This window comes from Podarcis cretensis (assembly GCF_951804945.1).
Source record: "Podarcis cretensis genome assembly, chromosome: 2".
NCBI classification, from domain to species: Eukaryota; Metazoa; Chordata; class Lepidosauria; order Squamata; family Lacertidae; genus Podarcis; species Podarcis cretensis.
This window is the reverse complement of record NC_137171.1, coordinates 86,539,831-86,563,761: the sequence shown is the minus strand read 5'-3', so window position 1 is coordinate 86,563,761 and position 23,931 is coordinate 86,539,831. Positions and strand designations below refer to the sequence as shown.

The window sequence follows — 23,931 nt, the reverse complement described above, 5'->3', positions numbered from 1 at the left end:
AGAGGGCGGGCGGCGGGCGTCGCTAGCGCACCGTGCAAAGCTACAGCCGCAAAACGCCCAACCCGTCACTTCCCCGCGGCGTCGCGGGGGGCCTTGCAGCGCGCCCGGATTTAGCAGCCTCTTCCAGCCGAAGGGGCGAAGGCGAACAGGTCCCTGCGGGAGAGGAAAAGGCAAATAAACTCTTCGGCCGTCACTTCGCGGGGGAGAATTGAGCGTCGTTCCCTAAGCCTCATGGCCTTCAGCCAATCGCGAAGCGCCTAAGTAAAGAAGCCGTACTCAAAAGCGAAACAAAAGGGCCGAAGGAGCCAATGAGGAAAGTGGAGGGGCGGGGGCAGAGGGCAGGACGCGAAAGGTCTTAAAGGAGCATATTGCTTGACAGCTAAGCAGAGAGGAGGCGCGGGGGGGGGGACCCTTTGAAAGAATTAATATCCATATGGCAACGTCCGTTCGTAAATAGCACAAAATGCGGTCCTACGTGTTTCAAAGGACTCTCGTCTCCTAAAACGATTCACTCTGACCGACCTCTAAACCACTTTGACAATAGGTTGACTAATCTGTACTGACAGAGCAATTCTGTGAGTGCTGACTTGGAACTATGTCTTACTTTGTTCACTCTCAGGTCAACGTGCATAGGATTTCAGCCGGGGTGATCTTGCATATAAACTCTATAAATGTTATGTACTGTATTGAAGTTCTCACCCTGGCCACCAGGGGTATTGTGTATATAGTTTTCACTCAGGTCCACATAAGTTAATTTAGGCGGGACTCTGGGTTGTTGTTACAATGTTGACAGCTGGCTGCCTATAAAAGCAGGCCAGGTGAGCTGTTTGCAGTTCAGTACAGTTCCAGCTTAAAGAACCACTTGGAGAAATCTCTGTGCTGACTGCTATGTCCACCCACAACTTAATAATAAAATATCTGGGTATCTTCATAATGCTGGTGTGGGTTTTGCAGTCATGGTTATTTTACTTTTTCACCTAGTGTGTGGCTTGGCTCACTTGCTTGAATAGTAGGAAGTATTGCGGGTCACCCTGTACTTTGGACTATATGAGCTGATCAGTAACAAGCTGGCATGCCATGTGAATGATGCTATCCTCTGATGAGTTCCTTAAATGTTACAGTTCTGCAAGAGAAAAGAAAAGCAAAAAGGCATTGGCCCAAGTTAAACATTTACACAATGCCATTATTTATTTATTCATTTATTTATTACATAATTAATCCATAGAGGTGATTGATGGTACAAAAGAGTGGCAGAGAGAGACAGGTCAGGGAAGACAGGTCTACTAATGGCTGCGTTCCTAAGTAAATTTGCTTGGCAGTAAGCCTAACTCAAAAGACGGTAAAGTTGACACCTGTCCGATGTGTAATGGGACATAGTGTTGTAGTGGTGTTGCCACATTAAAGGTCTGATTCTTACTGGGAACTGGCTTCCCTGATAAGATAGTATATGATGAAAGTTTTAGTTGGGTGTTTGAAGGGTCAGCAATGTTTCAGAGATCCTATAAGGCTTCGTAGACCATTATCAGCACCATGAACTTGGGTATCTAACACATCATGCGTTTAAAGGATTCATCACCGCTCCTGAATCCTGGGAACTAAAGTTTTCCCCTCACAAAGCTGCAGTTTCCAGCACCCTTAACAAACTACAGTTCCCAGGACTCGTGTGCGTATGTGTGTATGTGCTTTAAGTGTATGGTGTGCACATATCCTAGGTCTGGGAACTACTGTAATTGGCAGCAAATCTTTTGGCAGAGGAGTAACGTCAGTGAGAACTGTGAGATTCTGCCCCAGCGAGCAGTCAAGGCCCTTGTATTTTGAACTAGCTATAAACAAAGTTCATGAACAGGGTGTTCCCCACATAAACCTCCAACGGATTAAAAAGTGGAAAAGAATGGGAAGTCACAGAACGCGCTACTGGCTGCTACCTCCTTCAATTCGTCACATAGGGGGAATGGAGCTAAGTAGATGGGAAACAAATTTTTAGACCCAGCCGAGGGAAATTCCTGATGAGCGAATGCCCCGCATTAACGGAACCATCACCCCAGGCCCAGCATCTCTATTTCCCCCTCCTCCCGCCGGCCTAAACCATGTGTTAGGGAGCACTTAATCTTATTAAAACCAATTAATTTAACCCTATGCACAAGGACAACCCAATTTTCTGCACATTTCCTCCAAATCAAATCTCACTGAAGGCAATTAAGTCCCCTCCCCCAGCCCAAAATGCACAGGGTCGGGCTGCATGCCTCCTGCCCTCCCTCCCGAGCAAAAGTTCCACCCAATTTCCTTCGGAGCTGATTAATAGGCGCAGCACGCTCTCCGCTATTCGCTCACGAGGAGGCGGTGCCACTTCATCTGCATATTCATGAGCTTATTTATTATTCATGAGCTTTCGCGGGCTTTTTGGCCACGTGATTCCATTTCGCGCGGAATTCGGGCTGCATCCGGCGCTGTGAGCAGGAAAGGGGGAGCGGTGAAGAAAAGCGGCAGAGATGGCGGTGAGTAGGCGCTGGACTCGGGGGCTGCACACGATTGCATTGCGGGGGGGTGGGCTGCATGACCCTGGGAGTCCCTTCCAACTGATTCTCTGGTTCTCCCGGTTGACGCTGATAAGAGTTTCCTTTCCCCCATCTGAGACCTCCCTCGGGCCTTTTGTCTTCCTCCCATTGCGGCCGGCCTTCTTCTAAGGGGTGCTGCGGAGGAATCTTACTAAAAGAACTACCCATTTGCTTGGGAGGGTGTTTGTAGACTGACGGCGTCTACACCCCAACTATGTTCTGCGGTGGAGGGAGGGAAGGAAGTGGACTTTTTGTTAAATGCCAGCCTGCAAAATACCCCACCCCACGCACGAGCCCAGTCCTCGCTTGGAAGGGGCGAATCTGTGCCCCATCTGCACCACTTCAGAACGCAGGGGCAATTTGCATGTGGAATTAAGTTTCCTTTCAAAATCTATTCCCTGCGTGTAAACAAGTAACCCTGTGCATGCTTAGTGCAATCCTGCCCTGCTGAACTCTGAAGGATTTACCTCTGATAAAGCATGTGTATGATTTCACTGCACTTGATCAGGGGAAGGATTCTGCTTCCTGACGTGGGATGGTGTACATACCATATGTTTAAAGCACATTCCTTCATACCCCAAGAATCCAGCTTTTAAGGATATTGTTTATTGTAAATTTTACACTTGGCAGCATGTGTTTTCTTAGGATTCCTCAGAGTCCAATGTGGCAACCAGCCCTGCGCACAGCTCTCGTAGGGGAGAAGCCTTCACTTCTAGTCCCGGGAGAGATCTGCCCCCCTTTGAAGATGAATCTGAAGGACTCTTGGGAACAGAGCAGCTCCCTGATGAAGAAGAAGAAGAAGATGGAGAAGAGTTGTTTGGAGAAGGGATGGAAAGGTAGGAGACTCGCTCTCTGGTGGTCAAATCCTCCTGTGAGATTTATTTTCTGGTGTGGCAGAATTCAGGTGATACACCTGCATTGCTGGAAATCCTTGAAATAATAAGCTTCTGAGGTGCAGGTGTTCTACATTTGGCAAAGTTACTCTTTTCTACATGGATAAGCAATCAGGATTTATTTCAAAAGATCTCAACTTATGGAGGATATTGGATTTTTCATCCTCTATGTGTTGATGGGGATGTGAACATGTCTGCAAAATATATTATTGCTTTCACCAGGATTTATTGCTGAAAGTAAACCAAAATCTGGCATGCCTTCTAGTAGCATTTCTAGTTCAGAAGTTTGTAAATATTGCTTCCCCCCCCCCCCCAAAAAAAAAGAACACGGCTGCTTCTGTGGACAACTACTCACATGTAACATCTTGACTGTGTATGAATTTGCTCCATTTGCATCAATGACACTTATGGCCAGGCTGACAGGTGAGCATCATGATAAAGGTGAGGGAACCCGCCCAGATGCATCTGCATTGGCATCACGTGCAGAAGGCAGATCTCCCTTGCTGTGTGACTGTGCTGTTGTCTAGCAATCTACACTGTCCATTTATATCCTCTGTTTGACTCCTGTTTTGTGGAATTGTATTTTGGGATAAATTCAGAAAATTGTTTTATTTTAATTCATTATATATCTGCCTCATTCCTCTTTATCATCTCTTCCTTCTAATGTATTTTCCTTCAGTAGGGTTAGAGAGCATACTATTGTTTCAGATCTTGCAACGTACCATGTACACTGATGGTGCTAGGTAATTTAATAAAGGCCCATGTATGCTCTTGTTTACGTTCTGCATGCTCTTCCAAGGGTCAGAAAAACCCATTGTAACTCTTTGGTTGCTGGGCAGAGGAGTTAACTTCCCACCCAGTGCAGCTTCTGACAAACTTACCAGCTACATGTTAGCTCAAGGAGTCTACCCACCCCATGGCAAGATATCTGCCTTTGTGGATATCTGTACTCCTGTATCTCATTTTGCACAGTGCAGCTTTGTGTTTCATTTGTACAACCATAGCATGAGTGCTCTGCTTCCATGTTCGGAGGCAGCAATGCTCTTGAATACCAGTTGCTGGTAACCACAGGAGGGGAGAACGCTCTTGTGCTCAGGTCTTCCTTGTGGGCTTCTCACTGTGGTTGGCCTCTGTGGGAATGGGATGCTGGGCTAGAGGGGCCACTGGAATAAAAACTGCAGTTGTTATTCCATGCAAAAAAGCGAACGTCGTACAGTTTGCACCTATGTGCCTTGTTTTTCCTGGGTAGGTGCTGTGCAACAGACTCCTTTAACATGTGAACAGATGCTTGTTTCTGCTGTGAATTTAAGTGAGGTATACAGATGATTCACTCATGCTATGCAGATTGATTAACTGAAGAATGTGTGTGTCTAGGGACTACCGCCCTATTCCAGAGCTTGATCGCTACGTACCTGAAGGCATGGCTATGGATGATGAAGATGTGGAGGAACTGACTGCCAGCCAAAGGGAAGCAGCAGAGAGAGCAATGCGGCAGAGGGACCGTGAGATGGGCCGTGGTCCTGGCCGCATGCACGTTGGTATACTTTATGGTATGTATTTGCAGCTTAATAGCATAAGGAAAGTCCTGCTTGATCAGAGCAAATGCCCTTTTCTGATAGTGGCCAGCCAGATGCAAGAGCCCACGGCTGCCATTGCTTCCCCAACAACTGGCGTTCAGAAGTAATTGTTACTAGTAGCTGTTGATACTGTTGGTCTCTATGAACGTGTTTAATCCCCTTTTAAAGTCATCCAGATGGGTGGCCTTCACATTGTTGTATCTTGTGGTGAAGTCTATCATTCCATTGTGTACAGTTTGAATAAGTACTTCCTTTTGTCTGTTCTAAATCACCCACCGTTCAGTTTCTTCGGATGACCCCAGGTTTTAGCATTATGAGGTGGGGAAGAAAACCATCTATAAAGCTTGTCTCTATTTGCTTGATAGCTTATACCTGTACAATGCATCTTCTGAAGAGCAGCTGGTTGGCACTTCTATTTGTATAAATTTATATATTAAGAATATTTGTAGGTTGCCCTTCGGCAATGCTTTCAAAATGATTTACAGTGACTCAGTTCACATGTAATGCAGCAGCAGCAATACCAGAGAAAGGAGCTAAGTGGCTGCAGTCTCCTCTCCCAGAGGCCATGCTGTAGTTTGCGTTTAGATCTTTCAGATAGAAAACTTTTTTAAAATGATATTTAAAATTCCAAGAAATTGAGCGATAGCAGAGCAATTTTAGGCTGTAATCCAGTGTGCACTTAACCTATTGAGTGCACCAAGACTTCCACAAAGGTTGGTGCTGTGGTCTAAACCACTGAGCCTCTTGGGCTTGCTGATTGGAAGGTCAGTGGTTCGAATCCCCGCAATGGGGTGAATTCCTGTTGCTGTGTCCCAGCTCCTGCCAACCTAGCAGTTCGAAAGCATGCCAGTGCAAGTAGATAAATAGGTACTGCTGCAGCGGGAAGGTAAATGGTGTTTCCGTGCACTCTGGCACTCGTCACGGTCCTCTGTGCACCAGTCGCGGCTTAGTCATGCTGACCACATGACCCGGAAAACTGTCTGTGGACAAACGCCGGCTCCCTCGACCTGAAAGCGAGATGAGCGCTGCAACCCCATAATCACCTTTGACTGGACCTAACCGTCCAGGGGTCCTTTACCTTTTTACCTTTTGCTTCCATGTAAACATGCATAAGATTGCACTGTTAATATTGCGTGTCTCATTTTGTAAGCATCCAAGGCATGGGTTCTAATCCCAAAATGGGATGTGAGGTCGTTAGGCTTGGAACTGTATCACAGAGATAGGCTCTCCAGAATTGTCTACATTAACCAGTAGCATCAAAAGCCTTATGTCTGATCTGTCCTTTTTTAAAACAAAAACAAAAACTTTACCCCCTCTGGAAAATCCAGATAGCGATGATGAAGATGAGGACCGTCCTTTGCGGAAGAGGCGCCTGGCTGAGCGAGCTGCTGATGGCGAGGATGAAGATGAAGACATGATTGAGAGCATTGAGAACCTGGAAGACATGAAAGGGCACTCTGTGAGGGAGTGGGTGTCTATGGTAGCACCTCGGCTTGAGATCTACCACCGCTTCAAGAACTTCCTGAAGACTCATGTGGACGACCATGGCCACAATGTCTTTAAGGAGAGGATCAGTGACATGTGCAAAGGTACAGCTGTTTAGGAATATGGGGAGAGGATGGGGAAGAGCACCCATTTCCTCAGTGTTTTCATCGATGACTGAAATCATGTTCAGATGCATCTCCTTTCTGATCTGATACCCACTGGTTTTTTTTATTATTATTCCCAGCATCTTCATCAGTGTAACTGATTAGTGAAGTGACTAACCTATAGGGCTTCTGCATCTTTAATTTCTAGCCTATGCCATACCTATATAGATATTATAGATTTATAGTTCAGAAGTGATCAGGTAACAAGAGGAAGAGAAGAAGGTTACACCTGATATTCAGAATGGTGCATATGCTATTAGATAACATCATGTGCAATACATTTATATGATGTAGAAGAAGATTTGTAAGATCATAGTGCTTACTGTACAAGATATTTAACATTTTTTATGATGGGTTGGGAAAACTGAGCCATCATTTGTCAAAAACGTACTTGTCTTTGTGCCAAAGAGAACAGAGAGAGCCTGGTGGTGAATTATGAAGATTTGGCTGCTCGGGAGCACGTCCTCGCCTATTTCCTTCCAGAAGCCCCAGCGGAAATGTTGAAGATCTTTGATGAAGCGGCCAAGGAAGTGGTGCTAGCTATGTACCCCAAATATGACCGGATTGCCAAGGAAATCCACGTCCGCATCTCCCATTTGCCTCTGGTGGAGGAGTTAAGATCACTCAGGTGAGGAATTGGTTTGGTTTGGGTGATGAGCAGTCCTGTTAAGACTTCTGGGGGATAACCTCCTTAATGAAATATAAATGGCCAGGGTGTGCAGGCAGACAGGCTTGCAAACAGCTACTTGCCTCATCCCCTGTGACCACAACCAGTAACCATTTAGTGACAGCAGTAGGGTAGAATGTTATTTGAGTGGTTGGGGGAAGCTCTGTGTTTGTTAAATCTTCCCTAAACAGAAGCAAACCTCTCCTTTTCATGTTACTCCTCCAATCTCTAACATATTCCTTTAGAGGATTTACTGTTTTCAGTCAGATTTATGTTGAAACAAATGTTTAGGATTAGAATTGTAATTTCAGATTCTGTGCATGTTTAAAAAGAAATGGTTTGGACCCAGTGCATTGGACCCAGGCTTTAGAGTAGACCCATTGAAATCAATGGGACTCGAGTTAGATCATTTGATGCCTCACTGATGTCAGTGGGTCTACTCTAAGCCTGAGTAAGTTTGAATCCAAACCTAGGTGGTGCAGAAAACACAAGTACCCCCACCCAAATTAGGAGAATATTTAAGGAGATTGAGAACCTGTGTAGACCACATGTAGTTGTGCTCCAGTCTTGATTGGGAGGGCCTCTGCTGGCTCTTTTCTCCTGTTGTAAGACCTGCATTCTCCCATGCTTAGGAGACCATGAACAACCCTGGAGAACAAGAGGCTCCAGAAAAATCCCAGCCTAGAGAGTAGGCTACTGGGGGCAGGAAGATTGTAAAAGGAGGGAATTGGGCAGCTGCAATGGAGAAGGGAGTTCATGGCTTTCTGTACACCCAGTGGATCACACCTTTATCTCCCCCTACCTCTGTGTGGGAGGTGGGAGGGACCACCCACTGGCCAGTCACCTGACTTAATGGTGACAGGCGACTGAAACCTGTGCCTCCTAAAAGGCGAAACGTCAGCTGACAGTTGGGCATTTAGGAAGTGCTGAGCAAGGGGTCCATAAGTCCTGTGCTTTGTGCTTGGGAAGAGCTGAGCCCCAAGGCTTGCAGAGCGTCTTGCACGGTGGTTCCCAAACACCCAGCAACTAGCTGACTGCTGCCTCCTCAGCTCTGGTATCCGCCTGGGATGTTGTAGCTGCAATTCTTTCCTTCTCGCTCCTTGGGTGGCAAGACTTCTGATGGTTGTGGTGTGTGTTTCATTAGGGAGCTGCTATGAATAAGAACTTGTTTTCGTAAAATAATCCATTCTAAGACAGTGAACCTGTTTTAATTGCATTTGGATTGCCATGATAGCCTGCAGACAACTGCGGTTATTTTTCACTTCCCTAAAGTACGGGATCTATCTCAACAGTTATTTATTTCGCTTTTCCTCTCAGGCAGCTGCACTTGAACCAGCTGATCCGGACGAGTGGAGTTGTGACGAGCTGCACAGGGGTCCTGCCCCAGCTCAGCATGGTCAAATACAACTGCACCAAGTGCAGCTTCATCCTAGGGCCTTTTACACAGTCCCAGAACCAGGAAGTAAAGCCAGGATCCTGCCCAGAGTGTCAGTCTGTGGGTCCCTTTGAAATTAACATGGAAGAGGTAAGCAAGGATTAGGGTGATTTTAGGAGTCTGGCTCCTGCTGTTTTATGTCTTAACATGCATATGTCATATATAGCTGGGACAAATTAACCCAGAGCTCAGCTCTTTCTGCTTTGCTTGGAGGTATTTAAGGAGAGACTGATAAGTTATAATATTCCATTTGACCTAGTCCAGCATACCCAGACTGCACTGCTGCAGGCAACCCTATCCATCACCTTCCCAAAGAGCGGTGGCCTCGTAATCTGGTGAACCAGGTTCGTGTCCCTGCTCCTCCACATGCAGCTGATGGGTGACCTTGGGCTAGTCATACTTCTCTGAAGTCTCTCAGCCCCACTCACCTCACAGAGTGTTTGTTGTGGGGGAGGAAGAGAAAGGAGATTGTTAGCCGCTTTGAGACTCCTTCGGGTAGTGATAAAGCGGGATATCAAATCCAAACTCTTCTTCTTCTTCAGGGAATCTGGCATGTGTTGGCACCTTGAAGGGTGATGCTTTTGTTTAAAGTCAATGGAACTTTGTATAGTGGTGGTTTGCGGAGTGATAGTCTGCCTTGTGTGGACACTTCACAATGCAGTAGATACAAGACATTCTCTGTCTTTTTGCAGCTGCATACTGACAAGGCTACTCTCCTGGAGGCCTCTCGTGTGGGTGCAAGGGCAAGGGGCCTGTCCTTGCATGAAAGAATAGAATACCATACTAGTCCTCATAAATTCAGTGCTGATACATAGAAAACATTTGTACCATTTCCTTCCCTATAGAGCCAAGCCTTACAAGGCTTTGGGCTTGCAAACATAATGGAAAAATGACCTAGAGAGGCCTGTTTGCAATGCCTCTTTTGATATTGTGGCTTCCTTCTTTCCATTCTGGAATGTTGGTTGGTGTCCGTGTGTGTCCGTGTCCTTTTTTTGCCTTTGACCTGCTGGCTGATTAATATTGTTTCCCCATAGACAGTCTACCAGAACTACCAGCGCATCAAAATCCAGGAGAGCCCAGGGAAAGTGGCAGCGGGCAGGCTCCCTCGCTCCAAGGATGCCATCTTGCTTGCCGACCTAGTTGACAGCTGCAAGCCAGGAGACGAGATTGTGAGTACGATGCCAGAGGAAGGAGAGGGAGAAGCCCAGAGAGACTATGGCACTCACAAAATCATTTTAAAAATGGTCTTGTGTATAGAATTTGAGAAGGGGGTGCTTGTCATCTTGATTAAAATTGTTCTGTGTGTATGAAGCAAGCGCCTTAAATCTGTCAGAATGCTAACTCAAGGCTTCTTAAGCCCCCCGCCCCCCTGGTAGTTTTGTACATCATACTCAATAGCAGAAAATAAAAACTTGGGTCATTTCCATATTTTTGCAGATACTTTTTTTATCTGCATGATGACACACGCACCTGTCTAGGCTTGTAGGCTGCCAACTCAGGTTTACATCTAGATTCCTTGGAAATTAAGACTCTTGGCATGCTGTGCAGAACTTCAAAGAAGCGAAGGCGCTGTTGTCAGCAGAATAGTTTAAAGGAAAACAGATGATGGTGGGTTTTTTCCAGGTAGAAGTTGCAGATGTTGTGTTAATATGTCATATGCATCACATCTATTAAACAGAACAATAGTGTCCATGCCACTCTGAGGAAACTTCTTCAGACACTTAACTATGCTTCGAACAGCATCAAATAGATGAGAACAGAGAGAAAACTCTAAACTCCACCCATGTACATCCTGTACAGGTCATATGACACACACTGAGCTCACATCCTGTGCTCAATAAGGAGAATGGACTGCCCCTTTGTTTCCATGGCAACAGTCACATACATCCTGTCTGGCTTTGCAGCCACAAGCAGCTGACTGAGCTGCTAGAGCCTTTGCTTGCTGCAGCATTGCTGCTTTAGAATAACAAGCATCTTGTTTCTAAAGCAGCTCAGTCACGCATATGTCACCAGGATGCCAAAATGCATCTATCTACTCAGCTTGGCTTTATCTTCAATGGCTCCTTCAGTTGCAGGGATTTGTCTTGGTACCAGTGACTAAAGAATCTCTCTCCGCACCCCCCCACCCTTTTGCCTTTCAGGAGCTAACTGGAATATACCATAATAATTATGATGGGTCTTTGAACACTGCCAATGGGTTTCCCGTCTTTGCGACAGTGATCATGGCTAATCATATTGCCAAGAAGGATAATAAGGTGGCTGTTGGGGAGCTCACAGATGAGGACATGAAGGTCATCGTAGGCCTGTCCAAGGATGAGCAGATTGGAGAGAAGGTGAGTTTGGAACAGAAATTCACCTTGGGGTTTGTTTCCCACTTGAGGACAGGGAATGGGTTAACCAGTCAGAACCTGAATGGAGGAACTTGGCATGTAGAAGATTCCAGTGGGTTGCAGGTACTCTCCCCAAATATTTTCTGTCGCCCCATTTGTTCCTCCAGCGTTTAGCTATGGTGTGTTTGTGTTTCATGTGTGTAGGAGAATTATTGCTCCCCTAGTAGCAGGCTTTACCACCCCTTCACTTCCTTAGTCTAGCTATTCATCCAAAGGCAAGCAGCTTTTTGATTCCAAGAACAGAAAGGCCCACAGGCTTCAAGTTAAAAAAATAAACAAATTCCCTGCTACAGAACTCTTTTGGAGCGGCCACTGTCGTTCTCCAAAAAAACTTTTACACAAAATCAAAAGGTATGCTCACAATGTGCAGTTATAAGGTGCTGAGTGTTACCTGGGTCCCCTAACCCTTTCTAAATTAGCACATATAAATACGCACATTTGTCTATTTTATATCCCACCTTTCCTCCAAGGATCTCAAGGTAGTGCACATGGTTCTCCTCTTCTCTATTTTATGTGCGCAACAGCCCTGTGAGATAAGTTGGACTGAGAGACCGTGATCCATTGAGCTTGCTGACGGAGTGTCTCAAACCATAGCACCACACATGCAGTCATGCACACCACTGTTCTCTCTTACCGCTGCATATGGCTGATATTGCTATGCAAGTGGAACAAGGGCTGCACCTCTAGAGCATTTAAGCAGCTTTTCATTGTAACATGGCCGCTTCTCTTGCTACCTCTTTGTCATCCAAAATGATGTCCTGAAAACAGCTGCTGCTTCCCTTGCAGATCTTTGCCAGCATTGCTCCTTCTATCTATGGACACGAAGACATCAAAAGAGGCCTGGCTCTAGCCCTGTTTGGAGGAGAACCCAAAAATCCAGGTAGGTCAAAGAGCTTGTTACCCAAAGAAGCTGTCTGATCAACATTGCCTTAACTGCTGCAGAGGTTATCTCTATAGTGCTACAAGGAAATTACACCGGAGAGGTGTGACTTGACAGTTTTGAAAGGCCGCTCTTAATTTTCAGTGCAGTTCACTCATCTCGTTGCAATCAGAAGAAATTGGTTAGTCTCCACTTTGAACGTTTTGCAGAAGACCTTTCCGCCCAAAATGTTTGCAATATATGGCATGGTTCTAAAGTTCCCAGAGCTTAATTGGGAATTCTGTCCATTGTCCAGTTACCTGGTGGCATGATTTTTCTTTCCAGGTGTCTGTCCTTTCCAGTTTTATGGCCCTTGTTAAAGGATACCAGCACAGCACACCATTCTGCATTGTTTCATCTTTTTATTGTTGAAATACCTCCTTCAGTATTACATTGTTCCTCTAGAGGGCAGCACTTGAGTTCCACATTTTAGTGTACAGTACTGTACATGAAAAAAGGGACGCAGGTGGCGCTGTGGGTTAAAGCCTCAGCGCCTAGGACTTGCCGATCGAAAGGTCGGCAGTTCGAATCCCTGCGGCGGGGTGCGCTCCCGCTGCTCGGTCCCAGCGCCTGCCAACCTAGCAGTTCGAAAGCACCTCCGGGTGCAAGTAGATAAATAGGGACCGCTTACCAGCGGGAAGGTAAACGGCGTTTCCGTGTGCGGCTCTGGCTCTGGCCAGAGCAGCGATGTCACGCTGGCCACGTGACCCGGAAGTGTCTCCGGACAGCGCTGGCCCCTGGCCTCTTAAGTGAGATGGGCGCACAACCCCAGAGTCTGTCAAGACTGGCCCGTACGGGCAGGGGTGCCTTTACCTTTACCTTTACTGTACATGAAAGACGAGCTTTTAGTTAGACTCGCTTTTTGTGTGTGTCGTTAAATGCTTTAGGAGGGAAACATAAGGTCCGTGGTGACATCAACGTCTTGCTTTGCGGAGATCCTGGAACGGCCAAGTCTCAGTTCCTCAAATATGTGGAGAAAGCGTCCAGTAGAGCGATCTTCACCACTGGCCAGGGAGCTTCCGCTGTCGGTCTGACTGCTTACGTGCAGAGGCACCCTGTGAGCAAGGAGTGGACCCTCGAGGCAGGAGCCCTTGTGCTGGCAGACAGGGGGGTTTGCTTGATAGATGAATTTGACAAGGTGAGTGTTGATTTGGGAACCAAGACCAAGGTAGATTTTGAATAAAGCTGCCTGGGCTGTGCAAGGCCTGTGAACCTGCCCATATAGGTCAAGGCTTCAGACTCGGATCTTTGACCTGGAAGCAAAGGAGACACCATTCCTGCAAAGTATTTCGCTTATTTGTTTGTTTTTATTTTGCAAGGTTCATATGCTGCTTGATTGTAGTAAAACCTCAAAGTGGTTTCCAAAAGAAAAAGAAAAAGAATAAAACAATAAAATTAGCAGTAAACACCAGCTATTTAAAACACCAACTATTCCCCCACAACCCCCCCAAAAATTAAAATCGTATAAGCAATGGATTACTGAAATATTTAATGGTAATAATAATAATAATAATAATAATAATAATAATAATAATTTATTATTTATACCCCGCCCATCTGGCTGGGCCTCCCCAGCCACTCTGGGCGGCTTCCATAAAAACCAAAAATACAGTAAAATATCACACGTTAAAAACTTCCCTGAACTGCCTTAAGATGTCTTCTGAATGTCAGGTAGTTGTTTATCGCTTTGACATCTGCTGGAAGGGCGTTCCACAGGGCGGCGGCCACTACCGAGAAGGCCCTCTGCCTGGTTCCCTGTAGCTTTGCTTCTCACAATGAGGGAACCGCCAGAAGGCCCTCAGCGCTGGACCTCAGCGTCCGGGCAGAATGATGGAGGTGGAGACGCTCCTTCAGGTATACTGGACCGAGGCCGTTTAGGGCTTTAAAGGTCAGCACCAACACTTTGAATTGTGCTCGGAAACATACTGGGAGCCAATGTAGGTCTTTCAAGACCGGTGTTATATGGTCTCGGCGGCCGCTCCCAGTCACCAGTCTAGCTGCCGCATTCTGGATTAGTTGTAGTTTCCGAGTCACCTTCAAAGGTAGCTCCACGTAGAGTGCATTGCAGTAGTCCAAGCGGGAGATAACCAGAGCATGCACCACTCTGGCGAGACAGTCCGCAGGCAGATAGGGTCTCAGCCTACGTACCAGATGGAGCTGGTAAACAGCTGCCCTGGACACAGATTTGACCTGTGCTTCCATGGATAGCTGTGAGTCCAAAATGACTCCCAGGCTGCGCACCTGGTCCTTCAGGGGCACAGTTACCCCATTCAGGACCAGGGAATCCTCCACATCTGCCCGCCTCCTGTCCCCCAAAAACAGTACTTCTGTCTTGTCAGGATTCAACCTCAATCTGTTAGCCGCCATCCATCCTCCAACCGCCTCCAGACACTCACACAGGACCTTCACCGGTTCTGATTTAAAAGAGAGGTAGAGCTGGGTATCATCCGCATACTGATGAACACTCAGCCCAAACCTCTTGATGATCTCTCCCAGCGGCTGCATGTAAATGTTGAAAAGCATGGGGGAGAGGACAGAACCCTGAGGCACCCCACAAGTGAGAGCCCAGGGTTTCTGAACACTCATCCCCCACCACCACTTTCTGAACACGGCCCAGGAGGAAGGAGCGGAACCACTGTATGACAGTGCCCCCAGCTCCCAGCCCCTGAAGAGGTCCAGAAGGATGTTATGGTCGATGGTATCAAACGCCGCTGAGAGATCCAGCAGAACTAGGAAACAGCTCTCACCTTTGTCCCTAGCCCGCCGGAGATCATCAACCAGTGTGACCAAGGCAGTTTCAGTCCCATGATGAGGCCTGAATCCCGACTGGTAGCGGAGTTTAGATAATTAAAAGGAGCTAATTAAAAGGAGTAAAAAAACAAACATCAGGAAAGGGGTTGAAAGTCAAGAAGAAACTTTGTATGTTAAAAAAGTTGTATATTATGATAAATGCTTTGAAATAATGTTGGAGACTTAATAAAAATGATAGATGATAGATAGATAGATGATAGAGAGATAGATAGATGATAAATTAAAATCAACAATAAGCTGAAAAACCACATTGAAACACATGTCAGCATTTGACATGTCTGGATAGCCTTGCCTAAACAAAAATGTTTTTAGCAGGTGCCAAAAAGAGTACGGTGAAAGTGCCACCCTGTTGTCAATAGGCAGGGAGTTCCAAAGAGTGGGTGCTGTCAGTTTCTTATTATGTGGTACCTGTAACAGTGCCAGTTCTGCAGATTGAAGCAGTCATTGGGCATATATGGGGTAAGGGTAGGATGGATTTTTAAAATATGAACAATAAGTAAAATATAAACAGGTAGCACTAGCTCTTGAATTCATGACTCTCTGGGAAAATGCTTCTCTCGAGAAGTTGGGAAGAGAATATAGTGCAATGGCCGGGCACATGGAGGGTGCTAGGTACAGACCCTGGACCTCTCCAAGTTGTTGTTTTTTAATGTAGCAGTTGAAAGGAAAGGCCTTCTGCCTGAGACTCTGGAGAGCCACCAATAATCAGAGTATGGTGCTCAATGAACAGATAGTCTGGTCTGCTATGGGGTTTTCTGTCCTAGAAAATTCCTAAATAGGTAAATAGCTAAACATAGTTGCTTGGAGGCTTCTGGTGATGTCGCTCTTTATTATAAGTATTCAGGGGCTGAGTTGCTTTGATAGGTGAATGCCTTTGTCTTTCTTCAGATGACTGATCAGGACAGGACCAGCATCCATGAAGCCATGGAGCAGCAGAGCATCTCTATCTCCAAGGCTGGCATTGTCACATCTCTGCAAGCTCGCTGCACCATCATTGCTGCTGCCAACCCCATAGGTATGAGTCAGGGGTGTAGGAAGCTGTTGCTATTCCACAGTTGCTCAAAAAGATGCACACTGTTGGCTTTACAGCTGCCTTACAGCTGGCGAGGGGGAAAGGAATCTGTGACTGTAATCAGGAGTGCAAAGATGAATCGGTACCAGGAAAGGGGGAAAGCACTGGTCTTTGGGTTCAGCAGCTCTAAGCCGCTATCTTTCCTTCTAGGTGGGCGCTATGACCCTTCCTTGACTTTCTCAGAAAACGTGGATCTGACTGAGCCCATCATATCTCGGTTTGATATCCTCTGTGTGGTCAGGGACACCGTGGATCCTGTTCAGGTATGAGGCTTTGCAAGTTCTTTATGACCTGAGCAAGGCTTGAGGACTGATTCGCCAAGGGGCTACCAATTGGCATAATTTTATGAAGGAGCAGTGATAAATTCTGCATCCTAGCAGCCTTGTCCACTTGAGGACACTTTGGATGAAAGCAGCTGCTTAGTAACACGGTCCAGCTCTTGCATATCTTCAACCCAGGGTTGCCCTTTCTCTTTTCCTCTACGTTGCAAGTTGCTTGGTGTAGGTTTTTATCTTTTGGGACTTCTAAAAGACGGGATTTCATTGCCTGTTCCCTCTTCAATGACTCGTTGCAGGACGAGATGCTGGCTCGGTTTGTTGTCGGCAGTCACATCAAACATCACCCCAACAGCAAGGACGTTGCGAACGGAGACTCCCAAGAGATTGTCCTCCCAAATACTTACGGTGTAGAACCCATTCCACAGGAGATCTTGAAGAAGTACATTATTTATGCAAAGGAAAAAGTCCACCCAAAGCTCAACCAGATGGACCAGGACAAAGTTGCCAGGATGTACAGTGAACTCAGGAAAGAATCCATGGTAAGCAGACATGGCAGATAACACAGGGCAGAGGCGCCTCCATGCCTTGCTCTGCTACCTAAAGATGCAGGAAACTGAATTGTTGGGCCTTGTGCAGATGATACCCTTCTCACCTGACAAGTGAAGCAGCTCCAAGGCAGCCCTGGAGCTCCTGTGTCTTTTTAGAAGAGTTTTATCTGCTAAATCATCCAGCTAGGAGGTTGCTCGTCTTCTGCGCATTGCAGTTTGTCTGCCAGCAGATGGTGCACTCTATCTAGTTGTTGGTAGCATTGAACTAAGGCAGTGTCCACAAAACCCACCTAGGGGGTCTGCAGCTCCATTCACATAACAAAAAACTACCATAGAAATACCCCCCCCCCCCCAAAAAAAAGCCAACAGCAACAGAGGTTCTGCAGGACAATTGGTGAGCACTGAACTGAGGTGTGCAGCAGGAATTTGTTTGCTCCATGTTTTTAATCAAAGCTGTGTTCCCAGAAGATCTTCGTAGAATAGGGTGTTACGGCTCAGTCAACACTTTGCCAGCTTTTTTTCTTCTGTCAGCTTACAGTTTTGCACAGCGATCAAAGGGCTGCTTCTCAAGTTTAAATGTCTCCCTGCCCGCCTTGCAGGTGACAGCAGCTTCAAGCAGCTAGGAAGCCTGATAATGATTTCTGCTGAGGCCTTCCAAGTGGGGCCTCAAGTGATGGCTAATTGTCCTCCCAGGATCTCTTCCCCTTCCATCTCTTAAGTGGGATTTCCTGCAATTGGCCATCTGTTTTGAAAAACAGGGAGAACAGTGCATTACTGGCTCCAGGGTCACTTCTGGGCCACATTTGACACACCTGTGGTGACCATTGGCCTTCTCTACTCGCTTGGCACTGCTGTCACTTGTGAGGGAAAAATTATTTTTTGAACTGAAAAGTTGTGTGTGTGAAGTTTAATTTCGCTAAAGTTTATCTAAATCTACAGCAGGCGAATAATATTTTTGAGCATGCAGCTCAAGGGCAGCTTGAAAGGCAGCCCTCTGGTTATCTCATAAAACAGTTAGTGTTACTGGTTTTATTTCTGGGTTTTTTTGTGTGCGGGTTTTAAAAAAAATCTCAAACTGAGGGACTGAATGGACAAGAGTGACGTGGAACACCCTTGTTTTGAACCAAGCCTTAATCCTCCTTATTCATTATATTTCTGCTAATCTCCCTATGCTCTTTATATGTCTTTCACTGTGTTTTTACTGAGTTTGTCCAGCTTCTACAATATACCACTTCGCAGCGGGCGAAAGGGGCTTACAAACTGATACGTTGCTGACATACATAGGCAACGAGGTCAGAAGCAAGCTCTTTGCAAGTTGGGACGCTCCTTCTCTCTCCCTGCAGGCGACCGGAAGCATCCCTATCACTGTGCGTCATATTGAGTCCATGATCCGGATGGCCGAGGCCCACGCCCGCATGCACCTGCGGGACTACGTAGTGGAGGACGATGTCAACATGGCCATCCGGGTGATGCTGGAGAGCTTCATTGACACACAGAAATTTAGTGTCATGAGGAGCATGCGGAAGGTATGTGAGGCTGCGCTTGTGGGCTGCGTAGATGGGAGGTCCTCCTTTCCTTTCCTTTCCTTTTTAAAGGAATATGGGGTCAACAACTGGCAGCTCCAGAACTTCAGTGTTATTGAGATACAGGGCTAGACCCAAACAGTGGCTCAGTTCTTTGTACATGTTTATATTGGCCTCATTGGACCTACTAACTAGGCAGACTGAAAACAGCTAGGTGTGGTTAGACTAAAGACCCTCGTTATTTTTCTTGAGAAGTCACAGCCCCTAGAGCAGATGCACTGATTTCCTGTGTCAGTAGCCTGAGCCTATGAAACAAAAGAACAAGAGATCCCATGCAAGTGACTTTCTCCATTCACTCTCCTTTGCAGTAGGATATATATATACAGTGGTATCACTAGTTGTGTGCACCTCTGGATACGTATTCTTCAGGTTATGCACGCGGCAAACCCGGAAGTACTTTTCCAGGTTTCTGCGCATGCACAGAACAGGCACCTCCAATTGCGAAAACCTTGGGATCTGACTGGAGCTCCGGAACGGATCCTGTCTGCAACCGGAGGTACCACTGTAGACCCCTTTACGTTGCTTTCTCTTGGTAGCACCAGGGGATAGGACAAGTCAAATGACTTAACAGCAGAGTGTTAATGTCGCAACTGGTGGATATAGGAGGATATTCCAGAATGGCGGAAAATTGGCGGGCTAAGTGCAGCATAATGTGGAACCCTTTTGATTAGTGGCAGGGTTTTCAGGGTTTGTGGGAGGTTCAGCTAATGTCAGCGGTTCTCCCCTTAGAAACTCAGTAGCCAGCCTTCTCTAAAAAGTCCAGCATTTTCTTCCTCAGAAAGCCTGTTCTGAGGTATTTTTCTGTGGTCAGTGGATGATTCCTTTACTTAAAATGTCGTCATCACTGGAATGTACCCCCCCCTTCAATCTGTGTGATGGTCTTGATGACTCTCCAAACCTTGCTTCCTGTTTTTCCTGCACAGACTTTCTCCAGGTACCTCGCCTTCAGGCGAGATAACAACGAGCTCTTGCTGTTCATTTTGAAGCAGTTGGTGTCGGAACAGACAATGTACCAGAGGAATCGCTACGGGGCTCAGCAAGATACCATTGAGGTGCCAGAGAAAGATTTAGTTGATAAGGTATGTGGGTGACTTTCCCCCAACGTACTTGCTGTTCTTGGGAGCCTAAATACCTTTCTGTGTTTCCTTTCTAAGCTTTGGGCAAATGGGCTGTGAGCATCAATTGTTGCAAGGGGAAGTATAATACAGTAGCACCAGGCAAGCCTTTGGGCTTCAGCCTCTGCAACAACTTCTCTGAACATTGCACACATGTCTTGAAGCTTTAATGCAGGGGATGGTGAAGCTGTGACCCTCTAAGGTGTTTCTGAACGACGGTTCCCACCAGCCGCAGTTAGGTGTTGCCCAGTGGTCAGAGAAGTTGCAATCTAGCTATCCTTGGGGAAAAAGGCCTCAATGCGTAGAGATAAAGATCAAGGAAACTATAGAGGTGTCACGTTCATTTTAGTAGCATTAAATCCTCGTGGATAAAATGTCCAAGTCCATCTAGTCTGCCAAGTGTTCCTGTGAGAGCGGAGCTAAAAGTCTGCACCCTTTCAAGTACAGCTGTAGCGATCACAGAAACAGATTTAATGTGAAGCAGAGTCTTAGTGGCTACCAGCCTGGTGGGCTGTGTGCTCCCTTCACTGCTGGAGACAGCAATGCTTCTGAATGGCTGTTGCTTGAAACCACAGGAGGGGAGAACGCTGTTGCACTCAGGTTCTGCTTGCAGGCTTCCCATAGGCATTTGGTTGGCCACTGTGAGAACAGGAGGCTGGTCTAGATTGGCCTTTGGCTTGATCCAGCAGAGCTGCTCTTCAGAGATGAGGCAAATACAGTTATTGTGTCCTTAACTGTTCAGTCATCTCCGTTTCTGTTCTCCTGGTTGTTTGTTTGCTAGACAGATATGCATTCATGATGAATCTGTTCTTGATTAAACTCTTTGGAGCTTGTGGAAAAGTCTGGCAAACACATCTCTTTATATTATTCTCCTCTCTCTGCCCCCCACCCTCCTCCCAGGCTCGCCAGATCAACATCCACAACCTTTCTGCCTTCTACGACAGTGAATTGTTCAAGATGAACAGGTTCAGCCGCGACGTGAAGCGGAAACTGATTGTGCAGGCATTCTGAGGCCAGCAAATTCCTGAGTGGCTCCGGATAATAAGAATTTAGAACTGTGCTTCCTCCAGTGGTGCAGTGGTACACAGGCTGCTGCAAAGCAGTATCACAGGGAAGATCTGGATTGTCTGCTACGAAGGGCTTGTGCGTAGAATAGAATGGAGCCAAATACTCAAACTCCTGAGCTTAATTGTAGCTGAGCTTGCTGGATGAAATGTTGCAGGAATGGTTTCCTGCTGCCCCCTAAGTTTTTGAAATTTGACTCCACTTGCGCAGGTTTTTCTTCAAATTACCTTCCTAGATTGATTAAACTTTATCGGGTAGGGGTTGGGCACCCAGTGACCAGGCACTGTTGAATTCTAGCTCCCATAGTCCCTGACCATTAGCTGTGTTATCAGGGACTGATGGGAATTGGAAGGCTACATTGGGAGAGCCACAGGTTAGCCAACCTGGTTGCAAGGTTCTGCCCTTCTGTAACTGGGAATGACTTTGTTTAGGCTATCCAAACAAGCAGAGGTAACGTAAGCGCAAGTTGTATTCCATCTCTCTCCATTTTACAGTCCAAAGCTGAGCGCACAAGCTTTTCACACCTTGAAGAAATGTGTTGTTTCTGCACATGAAGATGGCTCATTAATCTTCTACAAGGTAGTGGTGTGTAGACCCCTCTTCAGACACATGAAAACAAACAGGCAAAGCATTTTCCCTCTTGATTTGAACGTATAGATATGTTCATAAGTCTGTCATTGAAGTAACAGTTCCTGTTCTATTGTATGTATGAAAAGCTCGAGTGGTGTGTTCAGAGACAGATTTAAACTAGAACTTCTCTTCAGACTACAGTGTATCTTGAAGTACTTCTTTCCTATTTTGTAAGGCTGCTATGCACTTGTCTAGCAGGAGGCAGGTTTTGTGAAGTTTGTTTTGAAATGGAAAATAAAAGGTTTTTGCTTCTGTAAGAGAATATTAAATTCCTAAGTCCTTGTGCATCAACTGCATGTGCTGCTCTTCATGGAATGAGAGAATTTGCTAGTTTTTTGCCGCCTGAGCTTTCTGGCAAATTGTTTTGTCTGCCCACTCAACCTGCCTGTGGCAAGCTTAGAGACCCTTATTGTCTCATCAAAGACTGAAGTGGAGACATTTAAGCTAGACAGAGCTGCACCTCCTTCATAGTCATTGACTAGTGGCAAAAAACAAACCAACTCAACAACCACCACTTCACAGCTGGCTGACTTGCTCCCTATTACATTTTCAACACTATGTAATTTGGACTTCTTTATTTAACGCCCAAGTGTTTTTCTGGGTGTCTCATTGCATTACGTAAAGATGTTTCGGAGCCAGTTTTATATCTGTTTTTGGCTGGAGGTTGCTCCTCTTCTTCCTTAGGTCAGCTCATAGACAGTAAGTGCCTTTTAGTGTTCTCTTCCACCATATTTTTAGTGCACCGAATGAAAATGTTAAAGAGCAGAGCACTAGTCCGTGAAAATTCAAACCTAGGCCTCTTCCAGAAGCAAATATACTTCTAGAAGAATAACAGGGATGTGCTATAAGCCAATTTTTCAGTGCCTGACTTTTACATACTCTAAGCTTTTTTAAGGCAGGATGAATAATCTAAATACATTGATGGCTGTGGGGCTTCTGTACCATACTTAGTTCTGGCAATACTGATAGTAACTAGAGCTTAGACTCAAATGTTCATGGAAATGCAGCCAGCTCTTCCATCACCACTTCCCACTTAGTGGACATGTTGCTTTGTCTGGTCTCCTCTGCCATGAGCCAGCCCCATTCCTTCCTTGCCAACCTTTGTGCCTTAATGTCTATTTGTAATGTTTCCTGATTCTCCAGAGGTTAATTTGTTCTCTTCTGCAAGTTTGCCAGTCCACAGTTAGTCCTTCATTTGTATCCTGTATATTTTACTCCGCAAACTCCCTGGCCAGAGATTGTTTATATTCTAGTCAGGATCTTCTGTCCACTCACTGACCTTATTGAGATTTGGTTTGATGATAGAATAAAGTTTTATATGCACAAATGAGCAGGAGCTTTTGAGATGGCTGCTTGAAATATTGTCTTGTATATTCTTCAATACCAAAAAAGTTCTAAACATAATTATACAAGATCCCTGCTGCCTATACAGGATCTAGTACCCTGTTTATTCTGAATATGTTTAATATTGAAGGGCAAGAGAACTACCATTATCTTCTGGAGTACTTGGCATGGCAAGTTGCCTTGCCCATGCTGATTAAATATTTAATGATAGAATATCTGCTCTATGCTTCAATAGGCAAATGCTTTCTCTGGAAAGAATGGAAGCACAGTCCTGGATATCAGTAATCATCTCTACACTAAAGCTCGCTTTTGGCTTACTGATGCAGACTAAAAAGAAAATACTTAGCATGTTTGCTGGAAGCCTTGCATTCTCTCTCTTCTGTGCCCCCCCCCCTGGTTATATATAAATATAGTGCTATATAAATCGGTCGTGGTGGTTAAACCTTTGATCTGCTATCTTAAGGTTTTGATGATTTTATTGCACTGATTTGTCATTTTTCTTGTACACAATCCAAAGGGATTCACAAAATAGTATTGAAGGATAAAACCAAAATACCATAAAAACTCCTTTCTGCTTATAAAAGCCAGGTCTAGCATACCCCACACATTGAAGAGACCACAAATACCTAAAATCTTCCAAATTAGGGGCCAGATGGAATTCTGAGTAAAGAGCCCCCTCCCCTCCTGCAGTCTCCAGCAACTGGCTTTCAGAAGCAGCATTTCCTCTGCCTATGGGGGCAAAGCCAAGCCATTCCCCAACATACTTTTTCTCTAAACTAAAAAGATCCCAAATACCACAACCTTTCCCCACAGGAGAGTTGCTCCATCTTGCCCAGCCAATCTTTCAAAGAGAGTAAAGTTTGAGATATCCTCTCCCCCCCTCTTTTTTTCAACTTCAAATTATAAGCTAGACACAGTAATCATGTAAGATACCAGCTCTTAATGAGTCTGATCAACTGGTTTATTTATACAGTGGTACCTCGGGTTAAGAACTTAATTTGTTCTGGAGATCTGTTCTTAAACTGAAACTGTTCTTAACGTGAAGCACCACTTTAGCTATTGGAGCCTCCTGCCGCTGCACCGCTGCTGCATGATTTCTGTTCTGTTCTTAACCCGAGGTAATATTTCTGGGTTAGCGGAGTCTGTAACCTGAAGTGTCTGCAACCTGAAGCGTATGTAACCCAAGGTACCACTGTATTAAGTAGAAGAAAAATATTGGAACAACAATTCTTCAGTCCTTGGAGCAGAATGGGCACAATTCCATCTCCCCAACCATGGTCTGGTCTCAAAGCAAACCTCTCACTATTTCCCCCACACACCTTTTTTGAGTGGGAGTGTCCTGTGGGAGTGTCAGTAGGGGGGTAATAATAATAATAATAATAATAATAATAATAATAATA

General features: G+C 45.7%; 1 protein-coding gene across 1 annotated transcript; it reads left to right on the top strand.

Annotated features, from left to right (window-relative positions):
• The first annotated feature begins 2,057 nt into the window (after positions 1 to 2,057).
• Positions 2,058 to 21,456, top strand: MCM2 (minichromosome maintenance complex component 2). The gene is made up of 16 exons (XM_079964507.1): positions 2,058 to 2,495; positions 3,201 to 3,391; positions 4,823 to 4,998; positions 6,354 to 6,614; positions 7,083 to 7,302; positions 8,659 to 8,866; positions 9,811 to 9,945; positions 10,918 to 11,109; positions 11,953 to 12,046; positions 12,973 to 13,223; positions 15,785 to 15,911; positions 16,119 to 16,231; positions 16,543 to 16,785; positions 18,138 to 18,320; positions 19,301 to 19,456; positions 20,393 to 21,456. The coding sequence occupies exons 1-16, from the start codon at positions 2,490 to 2,492 to the stop codon at positions 20,501 to 20,503; spliced, it is 2,667 nt and encodes an 888-aa protein (XP_079820633.1). The 5' UTR covers positions 2,058 to 2,489; the 3' UTR covers positions 20,504 to 21,456.
• The last annotated feature ends 2,475 nt before the right edge of the window (positions 21,457 to 23,931 follow it).